The sequence below is a fragment of the Pristis pectinata genome, chromosome 32 (assembly GCF_009764475.1).
Source record: "Pristis pectinata isolate sPriPec2 chromosome 32, sPriPec2.1.pri, whole genome shotgun sequence".
In the NCBI taxonomy this organism is placed as follows: Eukaryota; Metazoa; Chordata; class Chondrichthyes; order Rhinopristiformes; family Pristidae; genus Pristis; species Pristis pectinata.
The window spans coordinates 11,331,638-11,357,507 of record NC_067436.1 but is presented as its reverse complement, the minus strand read 5'-3'; the positions used below and the strand labels follow the sequence as shown (position 1 = coordinate 11,357,507).

Here is a 25,870-nt window from a genome sequence, read left to right as displayed (position 1 = left end):
TACAGGGATTTGACACAAAACACAGACCATTACTTTCCTCCTTTCCCCCCACCAATGCTGCTGGACCTGCTGAGTTCCTCCAGTAGACTGTTTTTGCTCCAATTTTACCGAGCTTGAATTATTAGTACTTTCCACATTTTGGATATGTTCTAACTCATCCTGTATCCAATTAACTTACTTCTGTAGTTCAGGGTGTTAGATTAAGTCCACTCCAATAACAAGTGAATGACTGACAGGTTGTTCTATTCCTAGCACTGTCGTGTGGGGAAGAGCATCTGGTCAGGTCACAAGGAGACCTTACTGGAGCTGTTGTATCTGTTAAAGCTTCAGCTTGACATTTCACTTTAACAATAACATTATAATGTGAGTGGCATCCAGAACCTGGTTGAGCCTCTGCCTGCACTGTAGGAATAATAATTGTTGACAGTAGAATTCTGTTTATCTGGCCGTCACATCAGAGAACAAGGTACATGTTGCTTTCGATTTGGGTACTGCAAAAGAAAACATTACCTTTCCTTGTTGCTGGGTATAGATTAGTTTCTCTATTAACAGAAACTTGATAACGTAAGACATTTGTGTGTGATATCTTACATCGGGCACTTACATTCCAGATAAACCACGTCACCACTTGGATTGACGGAAGTTCTATCTACGGATCGTCCCATTCCTGGTGTGATGCCCTGCGTACCTTTTCTGGTGGACTTCTGGCTTCTGGACCAGACAAACGGTTGCCAAGACAAAGTAATGGATTGATTCGTTTGTGGAAATTTGCAGATCCTGCAACCAGACAACATGGAGTTCAAGGACTTTATGGTAATTAGTTTGACTCCTCACTGTGGCTTGTAATGATATTTCTTAGGAGTTATTTTTGATAGCTATCCATAAATCTTTAAGAAACCCACCATCATACATAAATAATTTACACTGCATAGCTGGTGTAGTTATTTACCCTAGATATATATTGGGCTGAACTTTTGCCTCTGATTCTGAAGGTTCTGGGTTCAAGTCCCATTCCAGAGACTTGAGCAAAAGCATATCCAGGTTGTTCTCCAGTGCAGTGTGGAGGGAGTGTTGTATTGTTGGATGTGCTTCCCTTTTGATGCAAAATCAAACAGAGGTCCCGTTAGCTCTCTTTGGTGGATATAGAAGATTTTCTTGCCAGTATTTTGAAGAAGAGCTTGAAGACTAGCTCTTACGTCCTGGCCTATATTTATCCCTCATCTGACATCATCAAAACTGGTTGGACTACAACTTACTAGGAAATTCCGGTAATTCCTTACACTGAACTGTGAACATTTCTTATGTAAACTTGGAACTGGAAACACATAAATACCAAACTTGCTGACTCAACTTGTTTGAAGATCACACAGATATGCTGTCATGTTGAACAATGTGAGTGCAACAAAGGAGTATAAATTTTTTGTGCTAGGGGAATCTTCCTGCTAAAACTGAATAGAAAGGAACAACTGTGTGTATAAGTGAAATATTTTTATATATTTTAAAATAATTTTATTGATTTTTAATAGTTTTTAAATGTTTCTGAATGTCAGAAACATTTAGAGTTCTCGACAGCTGGCAAAGCCTGGAACGTGGCTTATCCATCTGTTTTATGGGTGGGACTTGTTCTAGCCTACCCACAGACTGGCATTATTTGCTACAACACCCTGTCACTATGCAGGGTGTTGCCATTTTGAATCCGGGTAAGTTCAGGAGCCGGGCTGACTATACTAGAAGCAGCAAGTTAAGTCCACAGATGGGCAGTGTGGACAAGCTGCCGAATGTAGCAAGTTCTAATCTATTTTATTTGATTCTTATCATCCTGTTGTTTTGTGTGTTTGCTGAGTCTAACTTGGCTGCTGCATTTCCTATGTTATAGCAATCACATTAGTTCAGATTGGCTGTAAAGAATGACCTGAAGCAAAAAGTGCCATATAAATGTTTCTGTAATTTTAGATACAATAGAATTTAGTGCACATATAGAAAGCTGGCCTTGATAAACAGGGCAGGAGATCCACTCTGGATGTTTGTAATGGCATTTGCCTTGGTCCCTGCATTATTTGCATCGCTTTATACATTGATTGGAAAAATATACCGATCAGAGATCTGGAATAAGAAAAAAAAAACTGCAGAAGCTGAAAATCCACAACGTAACCAGAAGATGCTGGAAAAAAACAGCAATTCAGGCTGCATCCATGGGGAGATAAACAGAACCAATGTTTCAGGTCAGAGGCCCTTCATTTGAAATGACTCTTGTTTCTTTCTTCATGGGTGCTGCCCAAGTTGCTGAATTGTCTATTTATGTGCCAGCTGGTGATTGGCTTGAAGACACAATGGAAATCCAATAGGAATAAAGATCTTCATTTCACTATACAATCTTTCCATTCTAAGGTTTTGCTCCTATTTTGTTAACACTGCTACCAATGGCAGTCATTAATATTCAAAACCTAATTATCCCATCCAGTGACTTCTTACAAACCTCTCAATGATCTTTGAAGACAACAGTAGTATTTTCTTAGGGACATTCTTGCTGAATTTATCCCCTGCACTCCGAGAATAACAACATGAGTTATGATCTGTAGACAGATCTTGAAGTTAAAAAAAATACTCGTGTTTATATACGTGGACAGGTTATGTGGAGTAAGTTTCTATCCATCAACTTGCAGATGATTAAGAAAAAAAAATCAACTTCTTCCTGATACCGGAAATTTGAAATATAAGCAGAAACTTTGGAAATACTCAGGAGGTCATGCAGCATCTGTTGAGAGAGATGCTGAGTTTCAGATCAAACACCTTACATTTGAACTGGAAAAAAATTATAGAAGTGATACTTTCAAGCAAATTCAGAACCATAGAAGCCGAGGGAGAGAGGATAGAAGAAGAGTTTATCTTACACCTTGAAGCCTGTCATTCTTTCTTTACTTGCGCCATTATCTTCCCCTTATGCTTTAGTTCTTCAGCCATTTAACCTCTCAGCTCATCATTCAGTTCAAAGAGTGGGGGAGAACAAGGGACAGGGAAGACAGAAACTAAAGCACTGAAGGTCTTGGATTTCCCGATCAGATCTCCCTACATGCACACTGTACAGTAGGAACTGTAGAATCTATACTCTTGTATCAATACTAGGTAAACCCCTGAATTTGGGAGTAAAGCAACAAACACATTGGTAGGTGTGAAGTCAGCTGCAGGCTGGGCAGGGTAGGAGCAGCTGATTATCTTAACTGATAGTTGTTAGTGAACCATATAAGATTTTACAACCATCTGGCAGTTTCATGGTCATCACTATGGCTACTAGTCTTTTATTCCTGATTTATTTAATTACTTGAATTTAAATTCCCCAGCTGCCACGATGGGCTTTGTAAACATGTCTCTGGATTAATTGGAAGTCCAGTAATTTAACAACTATGCCACCAAAGGAAGAAATTGCTAGTTAGTAATTGGTTTATTATTGTCACATGTACTGAGGTACAGTGAAAATCTTTGTTTTACATGCCATCCATACAGATCATTTCAAAACATAATTTCTTTAGCCAGAGGGTGGTGAATCTGCGGAATTCATTGCCATGGAGGGCTGTGGAGGCCAAGTCATTGGGTGTATTTAAGGCAGAGATTGATAGGTTCTTGATTGGTAATGAGGTTAAGAGATATGGGGGGGAAGGCGGGATAATGGGGTTCAAAAAAAATCAGCCATGATTGAATAGTGGAGCAGACACAATGGCCTGAATGGCTTAATTCTGCTCCTATACCTTGTGATCTGTAAGTATATTGAGGCAGTACAACAGAAAAAACAATAATAGAATGCAGAGTATTGTGTTACAGTTACAGAGAAAGTTACAATAACGTCCAAGCGCTACTACGAGGTAGATTGTGAGGTCAAGTGTTCATTTTTATCATACAAGAGATCCATTCAAGAATCTGATAACAGCAGGATAGAAGCTGTCTTTGAGCCTGGTGGTGTGTGTTCATTGGATAAAAAGGTGTAGCTGGGGAGAGGAGGACTTTTTCCAAATTCTTATGTTCTAATTTTGTTTGTTTGTATCTTGCTGACAGATTTTGGAAATGCAAAAGGAAATGAGAGTCCGTTCCACAGAGCAGAGAACATTATCTGGTTCCGATATCACAATTACTTAGCTTCCCGACTCCAAGCACAGAATCCCACGTGGACAGATGAAGAGTTATTCCAGAATGCCAGAAAACTAGTGATTGGCACCTTCCAGGTAATTATAAACCATGGAACTTTCCTTATTGAGATTCACTTACTGGTTAGACTTAGAAGGTTCTTCTGAACAAGCCATCCAACACATTGTTCATTGAGATCACAACCAAGCATCTATGCTTATAACAGTGTTTATCATTATCACTGAGCAATTTGCAGCAATACTGTGATTACACTGTTCCTAATTACAACCTTTTTTATGTGGAGTTTTCCATTTGTCAAGGATTTAACATTTCATGCAGTTTAGACCAGATTGACACCCAGTCAGACCTACCATAAATGTAAACTCAGTCTACCCTTTCATATTTAACATCTGCAACATTCACTGAGTGCCAGGTTTTGAACCAGAACTTTGTTGGAAATTTCTTGAGATTTCACTGAACCTTCTGTGGTGGATGAAATGAGGATCATGTGTATGATATAGCATAAATCGAATGTTAGATTGTTAGGGCTTGTTCAGACGGGAAACTGGTTGGAAGCGAGGTACCTTGAGATATACATTTGTTCCTGGTAAATAAATAAATAAAAGTCAAACTTAGCCAGTTTTCAATTTTACTTATGATAGAAAAAGACTTCACACAGATGAATGAGCCACTTTGTAAACTGGAAAAGTGTGAGGAAATACATTTAGGATGGGAAAACAGGAAGTGAGAGCATTGGTTCAATGGAAGGGAGCTGATTAGTCATACAGTATGAAAACCGGCTCTTCAGCCCAACTCATCCAAGCCATTCAAGATGCCCATCTAAGTTAGTTCCATTTGCTCGCATTTGGCCCATATCCCTCTAAACCTTTCCTATCCATGTAGTTGTCCAAGTGTCTTTTAAATGTTGTTATTAGGGATGTTGATTGTATGATTGAACAGAGAAAATTGGGATATTAAGTATATAATTTTCCATAGCTAATTTAGAACATACTTGTCTTGGAATCCGTGCAGCAAGGTCTTAGTAGTTTCTTTCTTGGGATGAGGGTTGACCTATGAAGAGAGATCGAATTAGATTAGTCATTACGCACTGTAATGAAGAAGAATGAGAGATGATGTTACAACGACGGTAAGAGGATTGACAGGATAGATTCAAGAAGCTGCTTCCTGAGGCTGTAGAGTCTTAATCTAGGGAGCACAATCTTGGGATAAGGAATTGGCCTTCTAAAACTGAGATGAAGAGGAATTTCTTTACACAGAGGGTTGTGGATTTTTGGAATTCTCAACCTTACAGGGCTGTGAACGCTCGAAGTTGTGGGCATGCTGTGTTGGCGGCGGATCATGATGACACTTGCGGGCTGCCCCCAGAAAACTCTATGCAAAAGGTGCATTTCACTGTGCATTTCCATGTACATGTGACTAACAAAGATATCTTATAAAGCAATCTTACAGTCATTGCTGATGCCAAAAGGTTGTGGGAATTAGGAGGCAAAGTGGAACAGGTACACGATAAGCCACATCCTGCTTTTACTTATGTTTTTTTGAGACTTCAAGCACAAATGAATAAAAGCAGAAGGAAACCCAAAAGAATATTGATTTTGTAACTGCATTTACAGAGCATATCGGTAAAGATGCCTCTGCCCAAAAGGTTAGATAGACTAAATTATGTGGACTGCACCCATAACAGAAAGCTTACTAAGGTAGCTGAGGAAATAAGGCAGAGATCCACCTCGGTAACATCAGGGATAACGAAGTGTAGTTATCAGAAGATACTGGTGTTATTTTCACTAGGACAAAAGAGATTTTATAGAATCTTCAAACATTGTGATATGTTTTGATTTGGGAATAAGACCATAAGACATAGGAGCAGAATTAGGCCATTCGGCCCATCGAGTCTGCTCCACCATTCGATCACGGCTGATTTAATTTTCCCTCTCAACCCCATTTTTCTGCCTTCCCCCCCCCCCTTAACCTTTGACGCCCTTACCAATCAAGAACCTATCAATGTCTGCTTTAAATATACCCAATGACTTGGCCTCCACAGCTGTGTGTGGCAATGAATTCTACAAATTCACCATCATCTGGCTAAAGAAATTCCTCCTCATCTCTATTCTAAAGGGACACCCTTCTATTCTGAGGCTGTGCCCTCTGGTCCGAGACTCTCCCACTACTGGAAACATCCTTTCCATGTCCACTCTATCCAGGCCTTTCAATATTCAGTAGGTTTCAATGAGATCCCTCCTTGTCCTTCTAAACTCCAGCAAGTACAGGTCCAGAGCCATCAAACGCTCCTCATACATTAATCCTTTCATTCCCGGAATCACTCGTGAACCTCCTCTGGATCCTCTCCAATGCCAGCACATCCTTCCTAAGATCTGGGGTCCAAAATTGTTCACAGTACTCCAAATGTGGTCTGACCTCATAAGTTGGAATAAGTCAGTAAACTTAGTGACAATGGCATATCAATTTAAAACTGTCAGAGTGATTAGAGAGTTGGTAGAGTTAGGAATGTAATGATTGGTAAATTGGTTTATTATTGTCACATGTACTGAGGTACAGTGAAAAACTTTGTTTTGCATGCCATCCATACAGATCATTTCATCACATCAGTAAATCACAGCGCTACAAGAGAAAAGCAAGAACAGAATGCAGAATAAAGTGTTACAGAGATAGTACAGAGTAGGAGACACAAGGTGCAAGGCCATGATGAGGTAGATTGTAAGGTTAAGAGTCCACCTTATCGACACAGGAATTAGCTGAAGCAAATTTATTGCATTTATGATAATTTGGAAAAGATATTTGATATCAGACTATAGGTGAGAATGCTGGCAATGAGATTAATTTTGATTTATTTTATAACAACACAGAATGAAACCATCCTAACCATCAGGACCATGTCAGCTCAGAGGGGCAATCCTATTTGTCCCATTTCCCCTCTCTTTATTTCCCTGTGTCCCTGCCAAGGTACAGCACATGTGATGAGAAATAAACTGGCTTCTCTATTGCTGGGAACTACTAAGATTCTGAGGGACAGGATGTCATCACACTGTTGAGTTGATATCATCTACCAAATCTGCAACCCTATATGACCAGAAAAGACAAGGGCAGTGGTACATGGTAACACTACGTTTTCAGGTTCCTCCTCAAGTCACATTCCACTTTCACTTGGAAATATATTGCTGTCTGTATCCAAAGTCTTTTAGTGGTGTTTCAAATTGTGAAGGATTTGGATAGAGTAACTAAAGAGCAACTGTCTCCAAAGGCTGAAGATTTGATTGGGAGTGGAGCCATAAAAAGTGAAATGCAAAAGAACTCAGAATCAGGTTTACTATCACTGACATTTGACGTGAAATTTGTTGTTTTGTGGCAGCAGTACAGAGCAAAGACATAAAATTACTATTAATTATAAAAATAAGTAGTGCAATAAAAAAAGGAATGACGAGATAGTGTTCATGGGTTCATGGACCATTCAGAAATCAGTTGGTGGGAGGAGGAATCTGTTCCTGAATCATTGAGTTTGAGTCTTCAGGCTCCTGTACCTCCTCCCTGATGGTAGTAATGAGAAGAGGGCATGTCCCGGGTCGTGAGGGTCCTTAATGATGGATGCCGCCTTCTTGAGGCACCACCTTCTGAAGATATCCTCAGTGGTGGGGAGGCTTGTGCCCGTGATGGAGCTGGCTGAGTCTACACCCCTCTGCAGCCTCTTGTGATCCTACACATTGGAGACTCCATTCCAGGCAGTGATGCAACTGGTCAGAATGCTCTCCACCGTGCATCTGTAGAAATTTGCAAGAGTCTTTGGTGACATATCAAATCTCCTCAAACTCAAAGTGGAGCTGCTGGCGTGCCTTCTTCATGATTGCATTAATGTGTTGGCCCCAAGATAGATCCTCCGCGATGTTGACGCCCAGGAACTTGAAGCTGTTCACTCTTTCCACCGCTGACCCCTCCATGAGGACTGGTGTGTGTTCTCCCAACTTCCCCTTCCTGAAGTCCACAAGCAATTCCTTGGCCTTGCTGATGTTGAGTGCGGGGTTGTTATTGTGACACCACTCAACCAGCTGATCCATCCCGCCAGTCTCCTACACTCTTGCTCATGAGTATAGCTTGTCCATAAGTTGGGCATTCATAACCTAGGGAGGGTGTGTAGGTAAATTTTTGCAAGATTGGAGAACGGAAGACTATGTGGAACTGGCTCAGAAAAGGAGTTGAGGCCTGTGGCAGATCAGCCATGATTATATTGAAGGGCCAGGTAGACTATTCCTGCTCCTATTTTCTTGTTCTCTGTCCCTTTATGATGTAATGGGAATCAATTAGCCGCATCAATTGTATTTTTATATCCAACCAAGTAGGTGCAAATCCCTCACCACATGATCTCACTACTATTATGAACCTTAACCACTCATAAGTGATTGTACATTGCATAATTAGAACTGACTGCAATTTGCATAATTATTCATGGTTTTAAAATATAAAACTGTGAACAAATAAAATGTCTGAAATGTTTTAAAAGTTACAGTGCCATTTCCAGAGGCATTTGAAATGCAGACCGGTTTCAGAGCTGCCCAACAGGTTAATTGGGTTTGGCTCCCATTCCAAGCCTGAGCAGGTTATTCATCAGTCTTGGCTTTCTCATCATATAGTCAAAGCTGTTCTAGCTTTCTTGTTCATTGACCCATAATTTAGCTGCTCTTATTTCTGATTGTCTCTTTAAAAATGCCAAGACAACTTTTTTGTCCCCAACCGAATAATTTGCCATTATGTGTCAAATCACGAGACAGCAGACTCATTGTTGGAGCTGAGCATTTTGTGCATTAGTACTTCCAAGAACCCTTCATCCCTTTCTTTTACTGCCTGGACTCTCACTGTGAAACTAGTTCCTCAACAATCGGAGCTTGTTCTACGGAAGACTTGGCAGTGCCTGCTGAGAAAGCTGGAGTTGCAAAACTCTGACCCATCTCTCCAATCTTACAAAATCTGCACTGTCCTGTCAAACAGTAACACATGGGCCATAGATTCCATGAACCATAGAAAGAATGCTTTGGCCTATCAAACTTGTGGGGGCTCTTTCAAAGAACAATCGAATTGGTCTCACTCGCTGAGTCTTTTGCCATATCTCTGCAATGTTTTTCTCCAACTTTCTCCTACACTCTCCTACACTCTTGCTCACGAGTATAGTTTGTCCATAAGTTGGGCATTCGTAACCTGGGGAGGGCGTGCAGGTAATTTTTTGCAAGATTGGAGAATGGAAGGCTCTGTGGAACTGGCTCAGAAAAGGAGTTGAGGCCTGTGGCAGATCAGCCATGATTATATTGAAGGGCCAGGTAGACTATTCCTGTTCGTATTTTCTTGTCCTCTGTCCCTTTATGATGTAATGGGAATCCAACAATTGGATTCTCTAACAATCCAATTGTTAATTCAAGGTTACTGTTGAATCTGTATCCACCAACCAGTTAGGCAGAACAATGCCATTCCTAACCTCTCATGGACAAACAAATGGGCACCATAGTTTGCAGCTCGTTATTCCTCTTTTGCAGTATTCATTTATTTTTGTAACTTATACTAATCTTTATGTCTTGCACTGTACTGCTGCCACAAAACAACAAATTTCACGTCATATGTCAGTGATAATAAACCTGATTCTGATTCTGAACGGGGATAGGTTTGCCAGCTGTTGCGGGGCTGCAGGCTTCTGCTGCTGAGAGCAAATGGGACATTTCCCAGCGCCTTCTCTCCCCCCATCCCACCCGAAGCCACAACAATCGGGGGCTGGGTGGAGCCGAGCAGAGCTGGGAGCGCTGAGCAGACTTGCTCACTCATTCCCTGAGTCAGTGAGGCCGGCTGGTATGTTCTCAAGACTTCTTCTGCATGTATAGATTCTGGGACAGTGAAATAACAAGCAGCAGCTGGGGATTGAGAACCCTGTCAACAAATGGTCATTCTATACATAAGCAAGAAGAAAAACTTGTTCACATAAGGGGCAGTAGTTTGTTTGGTTCTATATTCATAAGGCAAACTACAGTTTGATTGGAAATTGGAACCATTTCTCCCTCAATAGCAATGGGACTTACGGACACCTCATACATATGAAAGAGCATTTGGGAGATCAGCAGGATGGATGGGGATGGATTTGCCGGCTGCTGCAGGGCTGCAGGCATCTTCTGCTGGGTGGGAACGGGGCATTTCCTCCTGCCTTCTCTCCCCGCCACTCCCCCTGAACCGCAACAATCGGGGGCTGGGTGGAGCCGAGCAGAGCCGGGAGCGCTGAGCAGTGAGGCCGGCTGGTGGCCGCTCTTCCCGCGCCTGCTCGCTCCCCCTGTCACAGCTGTTTCTGTGACCCCCTCCCACATACTGTGGTTGTTCATTTCCGACTTACAAACAGTTTGGGTTACGGACGGTTCTCAGGAACAGAACCCTGGGGACTGCATTTTAAATATCTCCATTAATATGACCTCCACCCCTGCTCTGGGATGGAGAATTTCAGAGATTCATTACCTTCTATGAGAAGAAGTTCCTGTACCTCTCATTTTCAAATGACTGCCCTCTTATAATAATGTCCCCTCATTTGAGCCTGTCGACTATTGAAAACATCGCAACGTCTACGCCATCACCCTCTTAGGATCTTGAGCAACAAACAATCTACTGGAGGAACTCAGCGGGTCGAGCAGCATCTGTGGGGGGGTGGGGGAGAATAGGAATTGTCGATATTTCAGGTCAAAACCCTGCATCAGGGCATATTCCAGCATCTGCAGTCTCTTGCCTCTCCCCCTTTGGATCTTATATGTTTCCATAAATTCATCCCTTGAATCTATGTTAGCACATTTCCCTCAATCCTGTCAGCTCTATGAGTAGTTGCAGTCTTAATATTCTCCCTTCTGTGAAGCTTTCATGAATTAAAAATGGGTTTTATTTCAGAAAAGTAGTTCAACAATGTAATTGACTGTGCAGAAATTGGAAAACTTGTTGGCTGAAATTGGGACCTTTATTGTGGCATAAGTTAATTCAACTTATCCTAGCATAATTTGGTCTTCTTAAAATTTCTTTTGGTTTGCAAACTACATTCTATTCAACTCTAAAAACAGATTCAGTCAATGTTGGAATGAGCATTGGTGTAAGTACACTGAAAGGCAGTTTCCTCATCAATAAGGAAAGCCTTGCATTTGCATATCCCACACAAGACATTCCAAGGCATCTGGTGATGATGATTTCTGGATATCAGGAATAACTCCCTTGCTGTTCTTCGGGATATTGCCTAATGGTCTTTTACATGAGAGAGCAGACAGGGCTGTATTTAACATCTCATCCAAATATAGCAGCACTCCTTCAGTGTCGCAAGCAGTATCAGCCTAGATTTATGTTCTCTGGTATCTGGAATGGGACTAGAACCAGTGTTTTCTGACTTGGAAGCAAGAATGCTTTCACCTGCTACACTTAACATGAGTTGGTTCTGTGTGCAAAATATTTGTGTTACATATTTTGCATACAAAGGATTCATGAGATAAGATGCAAATGATGCATACCATGACATATGAAATGCAAGTATCTAGCTGCGTTCTGAATATAGTTATTTTGCCTTGGCATTTTTGAGTTAATAAATTTCTGAGAATATTTCTGGGAAATACTCATTGCATGTAATTAGGAAGTTCTTGCAACTAACTGAATCCTTGAAATGTTGAGAGAACATGTGAATAACGCCCACTGAAAAATACTCTTGAGGCCAAATTCTTTGAGATGCATTAAGTCTTAGAAAATAACAAATGTCAACCAAAGGACAAATCTGCTCCAACTGGAAGCTTAAAGTCATTAAAAGCCTGCTTATTTACCATTTAAAAGACTTTTGAAACTCCATTGTTAAAAGCTTTTGCTTAAACCTTCAATAAAAATAGAAACTTCTGGAAGTCTCAGCATGTCAGGCAGCATCGATGGAGAGAGGAAGAATTAAGGGGCCAAAAACGTACTTGCCCTTTGCCACTTCAGAAGAAAGCCACTGGCAAGGTGCTCCTTGTGGGTCAGCTCGTTCCAGCTTCTACACAGATCAGGTATTGGTTCACTGGACCCCCTGTTCTGTTGCTCGACTCAGCACTGACTAGGGATGAAGGCAAAGCCTCCTGAACTGAGGAGCTGGATAGACTTTTGAAAACTGTATTCTACTCCATTTCACACCACACATAATCGTGTACGTTTAGGGCCATTTCCTAGTAAAGGTGATATGTGGCAAGCCAGAACTATATTAGTATCTCTTTCATCAATAAACAATCTGTATTGAAGGCACGGGATTATATTTTAGTTAACTCCGTTGACATTTTTGTTTTATGTTTGTAGCGTATTCTATTCTATGAGTGGCTACCAGCCTTCATTGGAGAAAATGTGCCAACATACAGGGGTAAGTATGATCTGATGTTACCCATAAATTCCAGAAAGCTGGAGCATATTGAATCTCAAGCAATTCCAGAAGATAACACTGAGCTTTTCTGATTTTCTGTTTCTGTTTTGCAGGCTACAAGAAATATGTGGACCCCAGCATTTCATCTGAATTTCAAACTGCAGCTATTCGAATAATGAACTCCTTGGTTCCTCCAGGCATCTATATGAGGTAGTGAAGCCAAATATTATGCTGTTATAGATTTTTTTTATATTTTTGCTGGTGTGCCTGATCCACTTCTGATATATTGCTGGAATTTATCTAAAAGTAAAGCTTTCACTCTACTTATGATCTTATGATATAAGTATTTAGTCAGTCTTAAGGTAGCTTGGTTCAACTGGTGTACAAGATGATAAGAGGCATAGATTGAGTGGACAGAGACTTTTTCCCAGGGCAAAAATGGCTAACAAGAGGGGGCATCATTTTGTGATTGGAGGAAGGTATAGGGGGATGTCAGAGGTAAGTTTATTTTTACACAGAGAGTGGTGGGTGTGTTATTATGTAGATAGAATAAAGAACTACAGTTCACAGTAGGCAATGCAAGGGGTCACATAGGGGAACAGGAAGTGGCTGTAAAAAGAGAGGGAAAGCAAGCCAGGCTGGTGTTGGTCAATAAAAATTTACAGATGTTAAACCCACGCCAAGTTTGTCTCTTGATGAAGAACAAACATACCAGTGGGTGCGTGGAACGCATTGCCGGCAGAGGTTTTGGGAGCAGATACATTAAGGACATTTAAGAGACTCTTAGATAGCCACATGAATGATAGAGAAATGGAGGGCTATCTGGGAGGGAAGTGTTAGATAGATAAAATGTCGGCACAACATCGTGGGCCGAAGGGCCTGCACCGTGCAGACCTTGATCAACATATATTCTATATTGATCAAGGTCTGAGTCAGAAGATATTGGCTCAAGCTCCATTCTAGGACTTGAGGATATAAATATCAGTTATCATTTCAGTGAGATGATGAACTGCAAAGTTAAAGAAAAACGCAAATGGCTGGAGGAACTCAGCAGGTCAGGCGGCAGCTAAGGAGGGAAAAATGGACAGTCGACGTTGTATTCAGTATTGTTGGTCCACGGATTGGCAGCTGTGATTGCTTGAGTAACAACTGTAACTACACTTAAAAAGGAATTGATTAACCTCAAGTTTAGGTCTTTTGAGACAATGTTATTCTAATTGACAATTCCATTATCATCATGTGACATGAGCATTAAGATGACAACAACAAAGCTACATGGATCTTTGGTCCAGAGGGAAACAAGTTATATTCTAATTCGAATACCAGGTATTAGTAAAATGTAAAAGCATTTCTGATACTGTGAGCAATAAGAATACTTGCTTCCATTTGACTCTCCCAGGAACAGAACATGCCACTTTCGACGGGTTGAGAGTGTTTATAACAGAAGGGACCCAGCACTTCGAGTCTGCAATAACTTCTGGAGTCGAGAGGTATGGCAGCATTATAGTTGCAGCACTGAATAAGTGCGTGAAAGGGCAAAGCTTCTAACTGCACTGTGGCAAATTGTGAAAAGGAATTTAATAGTAGCTGGGTACCTACAAAGTGGCATCGTAAAGAATTACTATGACACCTCTGGAGTAATGTGCAGCTGGTTCACTGACATCCTTCAGGGAAAGGAACTGTCTTTCCCTGTCCAGTCTACATGTGATTCTGGTCCTTGATTTTTAGCATCCACTGAAGTACCCTGGCCAACCACCAGTGAGCCACGACATGGCATCTGATTACACACAACTCCCAGCTTTCATGTAACCCATTGTGTGATTTCCATCAAAGTTTAAATTGCTGTAGTTCTTTGATTGAGTAAATTATATGGGAGCTTCTTGCTTTAAATATACATTGAAAATCCAAGACAAAATGACCTAAACCTATCTGGAATCATGGCTGCTTACCTCTGTTATGTTGGTCATGGTTGACTGTTTGTCTGTTCTTGTTTTTTTGCAATAACTTTCTGAGGAAGCATTCAGAATCCATGGAATTCTGTGTGTTTTCAAGTCTAATTGAGTCTATAGTCATGTGCACAAGTATGGTGAAGTACAGATACAATGAAAAACTTGCTTGTAGCAGCATCACAGGCACGTAAATTCAGACAACACGTAGAATTTATACATAAGGTATACAAGGTAGTGAAGAGAAGAAAAGACTGTGCAAAATAAGTCATTAGTATAAAAAAAAACACAATCAGAGACAAGTCCATGGTAGTGCAAGAGGTACCTGCTTCGGGTTCCCAACACTTTGTATCAGTCTGCCTCTGTGTTTCAGGCAATAGCCTCTCTGCAGTTGACAGCTGTTTTCAGAAACCATTTTGGGTTGAGGATGGATTGATAGGGAATACCCTGTTCACTGCCCTGCCTGTTCCTTTTTTGTGCTGTGATAGCAATCTGCAAGGTACAATATGCAATAAAACAGCGATTGAAAGGTTGTCATGTGTTTGACCTAAAGCAGTAGAAATTCACCATAAGCAGAGGTGTAAAATAGTTTGTATAATAGTGTAGTGAATATGTTATTGGACTAGCATCCGGGGGGGGGGGGGGGGGGGCTTCACCTTTGATCTGGTTGAGAAATTTAAAACTGTAATTAAAGCTGGAATTAAAATAATTGTGTTAATGTAAAAATGACCATAAAACTGCTATATTTCTCCTTGGACTCTTTTGTCTTTACCTCTCATTGTCTTGGTGAAGCAGCCGGCATAATGAAAGACCCCACCCACCCCAGACATTCTCTCTTCTCTCCTCTTCCATCGGGTAGAAGATACAGGAGCCTGAGGGCACGTACCACCAGACTTAAGGACAGCTTCTACCCCACTGTGATAAAACTATTGAATGGTTCCCTTATACAATGAGATGGACTCTGACCTCATGATCTACCTTGTTGTGACCTTGCACCTTAATGCACTGCACTTCCTCTGTAGCTGTGACATTTTACTCTGTACTGTTATTGTTTTTACCTGTACTACCTCAATGCACTCTGTACTAACTCAATGCAACTGCACTGTGTAACGAATTGATCTGTACGATTGGTATGCAAGACAAGTTTTCACTGTACCTCGGTACAAGTGACAATAATAAGCCAATACCAATACCAAATATTGTTCTGGTTCGGTAATGCCCTTTAATGAAAGAAATGTATTACCTGCACCAAGTCTGATCTGCATGTGACTCTAGACTCATCAATGTGGTTGAATCTTTAATGCTTCATTAAGGGCATTTAAGGATGGACAATAAACACTGACCTTGCCAGAAGTATCCACGCCTTGTGAGTAAATAAATTAAAAGATGAGTTTTATCAAATTGATTGCCCACTCTGGTGGAATTACATAAGAGGTGTGGGAAGTCATGGCAAGAGATCTGATTTGGCCATCTGCTTTCTACTTCACACTTTATGATGGTTAATTGATGGATATTTTCCACCAAGTTTACTTTGTTTTTGTTAATTTTGTGGTTTTAGAATCCAAATTTTAAGAAAGCAGAGGACATAGACGAGCTGATTCTGGGAATGGCTTCCCAAAGAGCAGAACGAGAGGACAATATTGTGGTGACAGACCTAAGAGGTAAAACATGGCCAATGTTATTATATCTGTGCCCCACTCACTGGTACAAAATACATTGATCAGCTGCATCAGAAAGCTCTGCTGTGCTTTCAAAGTTAATTCAACACATGATCTGTTCATTAGCATACTATTTAAACGGACAGATCTTCAACATATTTCAAAATCAAGCACGGCACAAAATAAATTTTCTATATCCGCTTAATTTGGTTTTTTTCTGTGTTTGTATAAATCCCAGCGGTGTGAATAATGAGAAGCTAGTTTCTCTGGCAGGGTAATAAGAAATGAGAAGCATTGTGGATACATAATTTTATATTGAATAAGGCACTTTCATTAAAAAGTGTGTCATAAATAGATGAAAATGTTCAAACATAGTGCAGGCTGTAAAATATAGTGAGCAGTGAGACAGAATTGTTGAAAAGAGTATTTTAAATTGTTTATATTGAATTATCAAACCAATTGGTACAACATTATTGCAACGAGCAATGAATTTAGTTCACATGATCTGCCAAATGTGTGTGATTATTTTACCACATGCATCAGAGGTTAAAGTGATTGTACTCTTAAGTAAAATGTTCTTCCCTCAGGCTTTCCTGCTTTCTTATGTACCCTTTGTCAGTTTATATGCTTATATACTTACATGCTCTATATTAATTTAATTGGAGTTTCCACTAACCTTTAGTGTCATTCAGTATGGAAACAAGCCATTTGGCCTAACTGGTCCACGCCGACCCAGATGCCCATCCAAGCTAGTCCCATTTGTCAGTGTATGGCCCATAAATTTCTAAACCTTTCCTATCCATGTACCTGTCCAACTGTCTTTTAAAAGTTGCTTTTGTACTTGCCTCAACTACTTCCTCTGACAACTCATTCCATACACGTACCATCCTCTGTGTAAAAAAAGTTTCCCCTCAAGTTCCTATTAAATCTCTCCTCCTCACCTTAAACCTATGCCCTCTAGTTCTTGATTCCGCAACCCTGGGACAAAGACTGAGTGCATTCACTCTATCTATGCCCGTCGTGATTTTATATCATTTTCTAATGTTATTGACCTGGACCTTCTATCGCACAGCATATTATTTGTTACACAATATAATTTAACTGGAAAATCCTTCACAAGCTTCAGGATTTATCCCATGCTCCAAGAAGTCTGTGATTTTCCTTCCATTTCCTCTGTGTAGTGCAATCCAACATCATGCAACAGATACCTAGATGCATCTTCGTGATGCATGGGATAGTCTTGGACCTTTCATGCTGCAGAAATTTACAACAATGAGCCCTTGGAAAAAACATTCTTTGCACCACTCATTTAACATGCATTTTGATGCCAAATGATCTAAATTTCTCTATTTTTGACACATTGCTATGAGAACAATATTTTTTGGTGTTCTATAGTTCTTGCATGACTTAAGTACTATATTGTCTTATTGACTGTACCATGTACCTATTACAGATTATATGTATGGACCTTTGAGGTTTACACGATCAGATGCAGTAGCCCTTGATATCCAGCGGGGACGAGATAACGGCCTTCCAAGTTATAACCAAGCACGAAAAGCTCTTGATCTTCAGCCAGTTACAAACTGGTCAGAAATTAACACTGAGCTCTACAGGGAGAATCCACAGGTCAGATACCAGAATTACTTACTCCTGTCTCGAAAAACAAAGTTGAGAAAGAAAGATACTCTATGTTAAAAAACCTGTGTGAACTTGAAAATATAATTCTCATGGGAGAAATATATACCCGTGTATTATTTGTCTTTTAACATAATTGTTCACCAGCTTTTGCCCCCTGAAAAATTATGAACTCATTATTCTTTTGTTCCTCTCATCTTCTATTATAGCAGTAAGTCATTTGGGTGCCGGTATCTGTACCAGCTCTTTGAAGGAGTTATTTCCCCATAGCCTTGCATTTCTTTTCCTTACAGATATTTATCCAGTTCCTTCAGCGTTACTATTGAATCCTTTCCCACCCTCTTTTCAGACAGCATATTCCAGATCATAAAAACTCAACATATGTGTAGATATATACACTTTGATTCTTTTGATCACTGACCCAACTCTCAGTGGAAACTATTTTATTTACTCTCCCTAAACCCGTTGTGATATTGAACACCTTTTAAAGGTTCATATTCTTAGGAATACCTTGTAGGAGATGGTGCTCTGATAGAACATTAGGATTTCTTCTGTGCATCTTTATTTTTCATTTCTCTATCTGAATTATTCTACTTCTAGATTGTGCCTTTTCCTAGTCTCCAGCTAACGAGTCTATGATATCATACTGGTAAAGACCCTCTGCACCATCTCCAAATTCTTCACGTTCTTACTAATGATTGGTTCCTCAGGTTAGTCACTTAGGTGCTTTAAATGAGGCCTAAGAAGCAATTTACAAATGTAATTTGCTCGGTTTTGGGGTAAACTAACTTCTTAAATTAAAATTCTCTACCAATAACCAATACTTTTTGATTTGTTTTAAACTGCTTTATTTCCCTCAGTGGGGTCCTAGAGTTTAACCTTCGACCTGTACATTAATTCTCAGTAGGAAAAGACACGGTGCCTAGAAGGAGAATAATTAAGACAGAGAAATGAAAAATAATGATGCACTGAAAGAATGCTAATGTTCCACCAGAGGCCTATCTCGGTACTAGTACTCTTGCCTCTCTTAGAGGGTTGTGAGTTCAAGTCTCAGTCCAAAATGTTAAGCACATAGTACAGGCTGGCACTTCTTCAGTACTTTACCTTCTGAGCCTGTGCCTTCTGTATAAGGGCCTCGTATTCACTTCCTGTTGGACATAATTGATGCAGCTATGTTCAAAGAAAGCTCTTTAGTTACGTGCAATGATTTTTTTTTCATTTTCTTTTATGCATTACATTTTTCAAATGTTCTGAATGACATGCTGAATGATGTTTTGTCTCTTCTATAAACCAGCTCATTAACCAATTAGCAGCACTGTACAATAATGACATATCCAAACTGGAGATGTTTGTTGGAGGCATGCTAGAAAACAGTGAGACCCCTTCACGACTCTTCACCACCATCATCAGAAAGCAGTTTGAGCACTTACGAGATGGGGATAGATTCTGGTTTGAAAATACCAAGAATGGGTGAGTTAAGGTCCTTTACCGTCTATTGATTACATACTTGGCAGACGGATTAATAAATGGTTTACAAAGACATGGTTTACAATGCAGCTCATCCAGTTGAGCTTCTGGTCAACGGTGACCCCAGGATGTCGATGGTGGGGAATTTGGCAATGGTAATGACATTGAATGTCAAGGGCACTGCTGAAACATAAAACACAGCCACTTTTGACAAGTTAAGCTTCAGTTTATTATTTTTCTTCATTTATAACTTTTTATGAGGTCCTCTCTCACTCTATATGGTCTGATTACGACCATATAGCTTTAATATTGGAGTCCAGATTGAATTAGGCAGCTTTGTCTGCAACACAAGAGATACTGGAGGAACTCAATGGGTCAGGCAGCATCTAGGAAGGAAAATTAACAGTCGACGTTTCGGGTCGAGACCCTTCATCCAGTCCAGATGAAGGGTCTCAACCCAAAACGTCAACTGACCATTTTCTGCCTGACCCGTTGAGTTCCTTCAGCATCTTGTATGTTGCTCCGGATTCCAGCATCTGCAGACTCCTGTGTCTCCAGCTTTGGCTGCAACTAGCTTGTACATTTATACATGTGCCAATCAGCGGAAATTATGAAAATATCACTTTTTGTACCCATCAGTCATATAGTTATGGTCTTTTGGTCCATCAAGTCTATGTTGGCTCCTGGCAGAACAATCCCATTAGTTCCATTTGGTCGCACTTTCCCCATAGGCCTGCCAAGTTATTCCCTCTCAGATTCACTCCAGTTCTCCTTTGAAGGTACTGATGGATCGTCTCCACAAAGTGAGTTTGGATCATAATTATTCTCTGTGTAAATAAAGATTTTCCTCAAACCCACCTTGTATCTTTTGCCAAAAATTTTAAATTTCTGCATCCTAGTCCCTGAAACATCTGCTAAACCACTCAATTATTGTACTATTATCAAATGTTCTTCCTTGCTCCAAGGAGAACAATTATTGCTTCCTTTATTACAATAATTATTCTGTTAAATCTTTCCTGCAGCCACTCTAGAACCTTCATGTCCTTCCTAAAATGTGTTGACATCGAGGAACAAGATATGAGAAAGGTCATAAGAATGGTTCTGGGAGAGGTGAAAGTGGCTTAAATTTCTTACTGTAGCCTATTTTATTGATACTGAATGCTTTGTCTGCTTTCTTATTAGTACACTGTAGTAGCACATATTGACTTAATTTCTGGATTGAGATCAGTGGAAAATGACCAGTGCATGAAAATGTAAAAGATGAAGTGTCAGTGAGAACTAAGAATTATATGGAAAGGAATGCTGTAAATGAGGAGCAACACCCTAGACTGGTAAAATGTATGGCGTTATTCCAAATTCTGTTTCTTCCAGAATTTTTACAGAAGCACAGCTCAGAACCATTTGGAACACAACATTTAGAGACGTTTTGCTGGCAACAACAATTGCAGAGCCTGGAGATATTCAGAAAGATGTATTCTACTTGAAGGATGGTAAGCAGCATGGGGCTGAGGAGACCTGGGGCTTACATAATCTGCTAATAATTAGCAAGATGTTTATAAATCTCAATAGTATTGTTCAATAAAATGGACTAAAAATGTTCCTAAGTAGAAATAAAAGCAAAATTCTTGCTCTGGGGAACACCTTAAATGGTTAAATTTGCATTTGCTTTGTCAAAGTATAGTATCTTCCCATTTTACAATACAATAACAAGTACTGAGACTCAGGGATATTCTTTACCCTAAGCACTACATCTGCATCACAGTCAACACCCTAAATTCTTCAATTGCTTCTCTAAACTTCCCTGTATTCCTTTTAAGATGTTCCTTAACTGCCCTAATTGTTTCTCCTCTGGAGCAATTCTGGACAGTTCCTTGGATGAAATGTATTAAAGCAAGTTAGTGTTGAGCATCATCAAAAATACAGTATGCTCTGTTAGTTTAGAGTTATATCTCTGACTCATTCATCAGGAAAGTTTGAGGTTTGTAGTTCTGGCTTGCTCTCAGTTGCGACAATGGTGCTAATTGGTCTCAGTACTGTCAAGTTTCCTGGATAATGAACCTAGTCCCTCCTACTCACTGATTTTGGAATATTCTTGCCCTTCGTGCTTCACAGCTTGAGGTCAGCCAACTCTGCACAGGCTGACAATTGGACCAGCTTATTAAGATTCAACTGTTCATTGGATGCAGGACACAACTGAAACTGACCCTTTTGACAAACTGAAGCAACACACAAAGGGTGAAAGCTCTGTCTTTTTCCCAGGGTTGGGGAATCAAGAACTAGAGGGCATGGACTTAAGGTGAGAGGGGAAAGATTTAATAGGAACTTGAGGGGCATCTTTTTTATACAAAGCATGGTATCCTTGTGAAATGAGCTGCCAGAGGAAGTGCTTGAGGCAGGTACAATAACAACTTTTAAAGACAGTTGGTAGGCAGGTAAGGGAAGAGAGAGTGGGAATGATGTCAGAAGCTGGGAAGTGATAGGTGGAAGTGACTAAGGACTGAAGATGATGGAATCTGATAGGTGAGGAAGGTGGAGCATAGAATAAAGGGAGGGAGGTGGGGAGGGGAACCAGTGGGAGGAGTGTGTGGGTGATGGGCAGACGGAGATGGTGGGGGAGGGAAAAGCAAGAGGGTGATGGGGGCCAGTTGGATCAGGAGGAGAGAGAAAAAAAGTAAGAAAAAGGGAAAAGAGGCAGAGAAGGAACAGTTACTGGAAGTTTGAGAATTCGATGTTCATGCTGCCAGGTTGGAACGTGACAATTTGTACAATTTGAAACCTCTTTCTGCTTCAAAAGAACATTGAGACAAAATATGATATTGAACTATGTGGGGAGATGTTGGAACAGTGCCAAAATTTGGTTGAAAAGGTAGTTCAACAAAGACTGACGAAAGGTCATCTACCTGAAACATTAACTCTGTTTCTCTCTCTCTACAAGTATTGTCAGACCTGCTGAGTATTTCTTGCACTTCCAGCTTTTGTTTTGGATTTCTAGAATCCTTTGTATGTTACCTTTGTATTAAAGTCTGCAGCTAAACCTTTAAAGAGAAGGGGATTATTTTTCCCATACTTCCTTATTGTAGAGAATGAGGCCATTTGTATATATGATGGTTGATAGTCCAATCCCATCCCCCACTGACTTTCTCTGTAAACTGTTGTCCCCATATTAACATCAATTCTACCGTATAGCTGTACACTGAGTATAATTTACAGTCACCAATTAGCCTACCAATCTGCATGTCTTTGGGATGTAGGAGGAAACTGGAGTACCCAAAGGAAACAGGGAGGACGTTCAAACTCCACACAGACACCACCTGAAGTCAGGAACAAACATGGCTCACTGGAGCTAATATGCAGCAACCCTTCTGCCATCCCAAAGAGACTGAGAGGTTTAGGCAGGGAATTCCAGAGTCTGGGACCCAAGTAGCTGAAGGCAGAGATGCCACTAATTGGATAAATCTTTGAAGGAGAAAAAGCCAAAATTGAAAGAGCACATTGGTGTTGGTATTGGTTTATTGTTGTCACTTGAACTGAGGTACAGTGAAAAACTTGTCTTGCATACCGATCGTACAGGTCAATTCATTACACAGTGCAGTTACATTGGGTTAGTACAGAGTGCATTGATGTAGTACAGGTAAAAACAGTAACAGTACAGATTAAAGTGTCGCAGCTACAGAGAAGGTGCAGTGCAATAAGGTGAAAGGTGCAAGGTAGATCGTGAGGTCAGAGTCCATCTTATCGTTTAAGGGAACCATTCGATAGTCTTATAACAGTGGGGTGGAAGCTGTCCTTAAGTCTGGTGGTACGTGCCCTCAGGCTCCTGTATCTTCTACCTGATGGAAGAGGAGAGAAGAGAGAATGACCTGGGTGGGTGGGGTCTTTGATTATGCTGGCTGCTTCACCAAAGCAGCGAGAGGTAAAGACCAAGAGTCCAAGGAGGGGAGGCTGGTGTCTGTGACATGCTGGGGCTGTGTCCACAACTCTCTGCAGTTTCTTGCGGTCTTGGGCAGAGCAGTTGCCATACAAAGCCGTGATACATTCAGATAGGATGCTTTCTATGGTGCATTGATAAAATTTGGTGAGTGTCAAAGGGGGCAAACCAAATTTCTTTAGCCTCCTGAGGAAGTAGAGATGCTGGTGAGCTTGCTTGACCATGGCATCTGAATTACTGGGAAATTTTTCATTGATTGCACAATACAGTTTTACTTTGATGTTTGAAGACCGTATTTGTATAAATAAGTTTTGCATATTAACCTGAATTAAAAGAATACTATGCCAAAGAGCTTAAGAAATGCTTTGTCAATATTCCCTTACTAATTTAGGTCTATTGTCTCCTGGCAGGTGACCCCTGTGTTCAACCAAAACAGCTGACTGTCAATGATATGGAACCATGTGTACAAGTCAGCACCATGCATTACTTCCAGGGCAGTGGAGCAGGTTTTGGAATACTCATTGTGGCTCTTTGCTGTTTCCCTCTAGGTCTGTAACTTCTATTTTATTTTTTAAAAGAAGCAAAAATGAATTGGAATTACCATATATTATCATCGTAGATAGTACACTCTGATCAAATGTTATAAAAGAAACCAAGCCACCATTTCTAAACAGTTACTTCTAGCTGCCATCTTTTAAGTTCAACAAACAATCTGCTGGAAACCTGATGCAGGGTTTTGACCTGAAACTTCGACAACTCCTTTCCTCCTACAGATGCTGCTTGACAACTCCTTTCCTCCTACAAATTGTTTGTTGCTCCAGATTCCAGTACCTGCAATCTCTTGTGTCAACCTCTGTTAAGGTTATTGTTTAAAATTAAAAGCAATAGACTGTCTCTTTTAAACAGTGTCTACTTAGACATAGCTGGAATGATATATGCTTGTTACTGATTAAAAATCAGCACAATGCAATCCAATTTTGATTTAGCCAGAGTGAAATGTGCTAATAATCATTTTCAGGTGAAATTGAGCCAATTGTGAGATTGGACTGTGCCCTTCTGTTTGTGCTCCACACTCACCTGCCTGACCTTTACTTGGTGCAACATGTAACACCGAATGATGTATCCATTCATGCAAAGCTATTTCTGTCCCTAACAATGTAAATCAGAGCTCAAAGCTCCAACCAATGGCCATCATGAAACAGGTTCAGTAGAACCATTGCTGTAGTTTGTTATTTTCCCTGACCATTTAAAAGGACATTTTGTTGACTGGGAGAACAATCTGGGCACCTTTGGAAAGGAGTTCAGGCTGTCGAATCACCTTGGATGGAAATCTTAGGGCAGGAAGCAAAGATTCCACATGTGAAATCCTGGTCCCTGAAAATGTTTGGACATGCAAACCCCTTTGGGTTGAGGGAATCATGCACTTCCTGGAAACTTGCCAATAACCATCATGAAATTTGTGAAGGATCTACCCTCAGGGCGTGTTGAGAGACACCACATCCTACAATGAGCAGTGGATTCACAGCCTCAAGTTTTCCAAGGCTTTTATCGTGTTTCAGGTCTGAGACCCTTCATCAGAATTGAAAGATGTGAAATGTTGCTGGAAGGACCTTAGCCACCATCTTGCGCATGGACTTGTATCTCCGTGAGGGTCAAGGTTATGTTGATTCTGCACTACAAGATCGTTCCAAGCTGCGTAACAGATTTTTGCCATATATCCCAATGCGTCATCAGATAGGTGTCTGAGGCATCATACTTATGAACAAACAACTTTATTTTTTACCAACATCTGTATCAATGCACCCATTATTGTCCAGGTTGTTATTGCCCAAGTTTCTTGGCTTAGCTTAACGCTGTAGTGTCTTAAATAGTTCTGGATTCTAACACGGGTGGGATAAAATTTTACTTCGTAACCATATAAAATTTATGACACAGATGATGATCATTTGTTCTGTGTCCATGCTGATCGATAAGGAACCACTCCCTAATCCCATATTTCCACACTAGGTCTTTACCCCTGCAGGTCACATCTCTCAAGTACACAATCAAGTTCATTTTAAATGTGATGATAATATTGAAAGTGACCAAATTAAATCCAGATGGATCTTACCCTGACAGACCACACAGGAAAGTTGTGTATTATAAGATCTCAGGAAGAAAAAAGATTCAGAGATTCTGCTGTAACTTTGGAAAACATAATTTGGTAATACATTTCCAATAAATCTTCCGGCATACTTAATCTGATGAAATGGAAGCAGCTTCATGGAAGTTCTGGACCAATGGAAGTACGGAGCAACAATGGAGTACGGAAGAATTTCAACATGAGATAAAGCTGACAGAATTCTGAATCCTAACTCTGGATGTGAATTCAAAACTTTATTGATGAATAAATGAACCCAGCATTTTAGATTCACACATCCTGACTGCACAGTGTTATCTTTTATAGGACGGTTGAGTGTTGTGACATTGTGATGTACAGTATATGGTTTATTCTGTGGCTCCAAGAGTTCCTGGTATCTTGCTGATGAGTATTAATAGACCCATTCAAATAAAAACTACTTCTCCTGACCAACTAATAATGAACAGACAAGCACTTGGACCTTGTAGAGTTACCAAGACAGCCAGACAGAAACATTGGGTCAGATCACTTTGAAGTTGAAAAGAGCTTTACAATTTAACTTTGTTTATGCCTTCATAAGTGATGGCTTCTTTTTATATA

General features: G+C 40.3%; 1 protein-coding gene across 1 annotated transcript in view; it reads left to right on the top strand.

Moving 5' to 3' along the window:
* Positions 1-25,870, top strand: part of LOC127585265 (dual oxidase 2-like) — a 98,310-nt gene that overhangs the window by 20,817 nt on the left and 51,623 nt on the right. The window contains exons 6-15 of the mRNA XM_052042594.1: positions 612-813; positions 4,048-4,214; positions 12,457-12,517; positions 12,631-12,727; positions 13,917-14,007; positions 16,022-16,124; positions 17,575-17,747; positions 19,051-19,226; positions 20,595-20,713; positions 23,562-23,699. Of these exons, the coding sequence (XP_051898554.1) occupies positions 612-813; positions 4,048-4,214; positions 12,457-12,517; positions 12,631-12,727; positions 13,917-14,007; positions 16,022-16,124; positions 17,575-17,747; positions 19,051-19,226; positions 20,595-20,713; positions 23,562-23,699 (1,327 nt within the window). The remainder of the gene's footprint in view (positions 1-611; positions 814-4,047; positions 4,215-12,456; positions 12,518-12,630; positions 12,728-13,916; positions 14,008-16,021; positions 16,125-17,574; positions 17,748-19,050; positions 19,227-20,594; positions 20,714-23,561; positions 23,700-25,870) is intronic.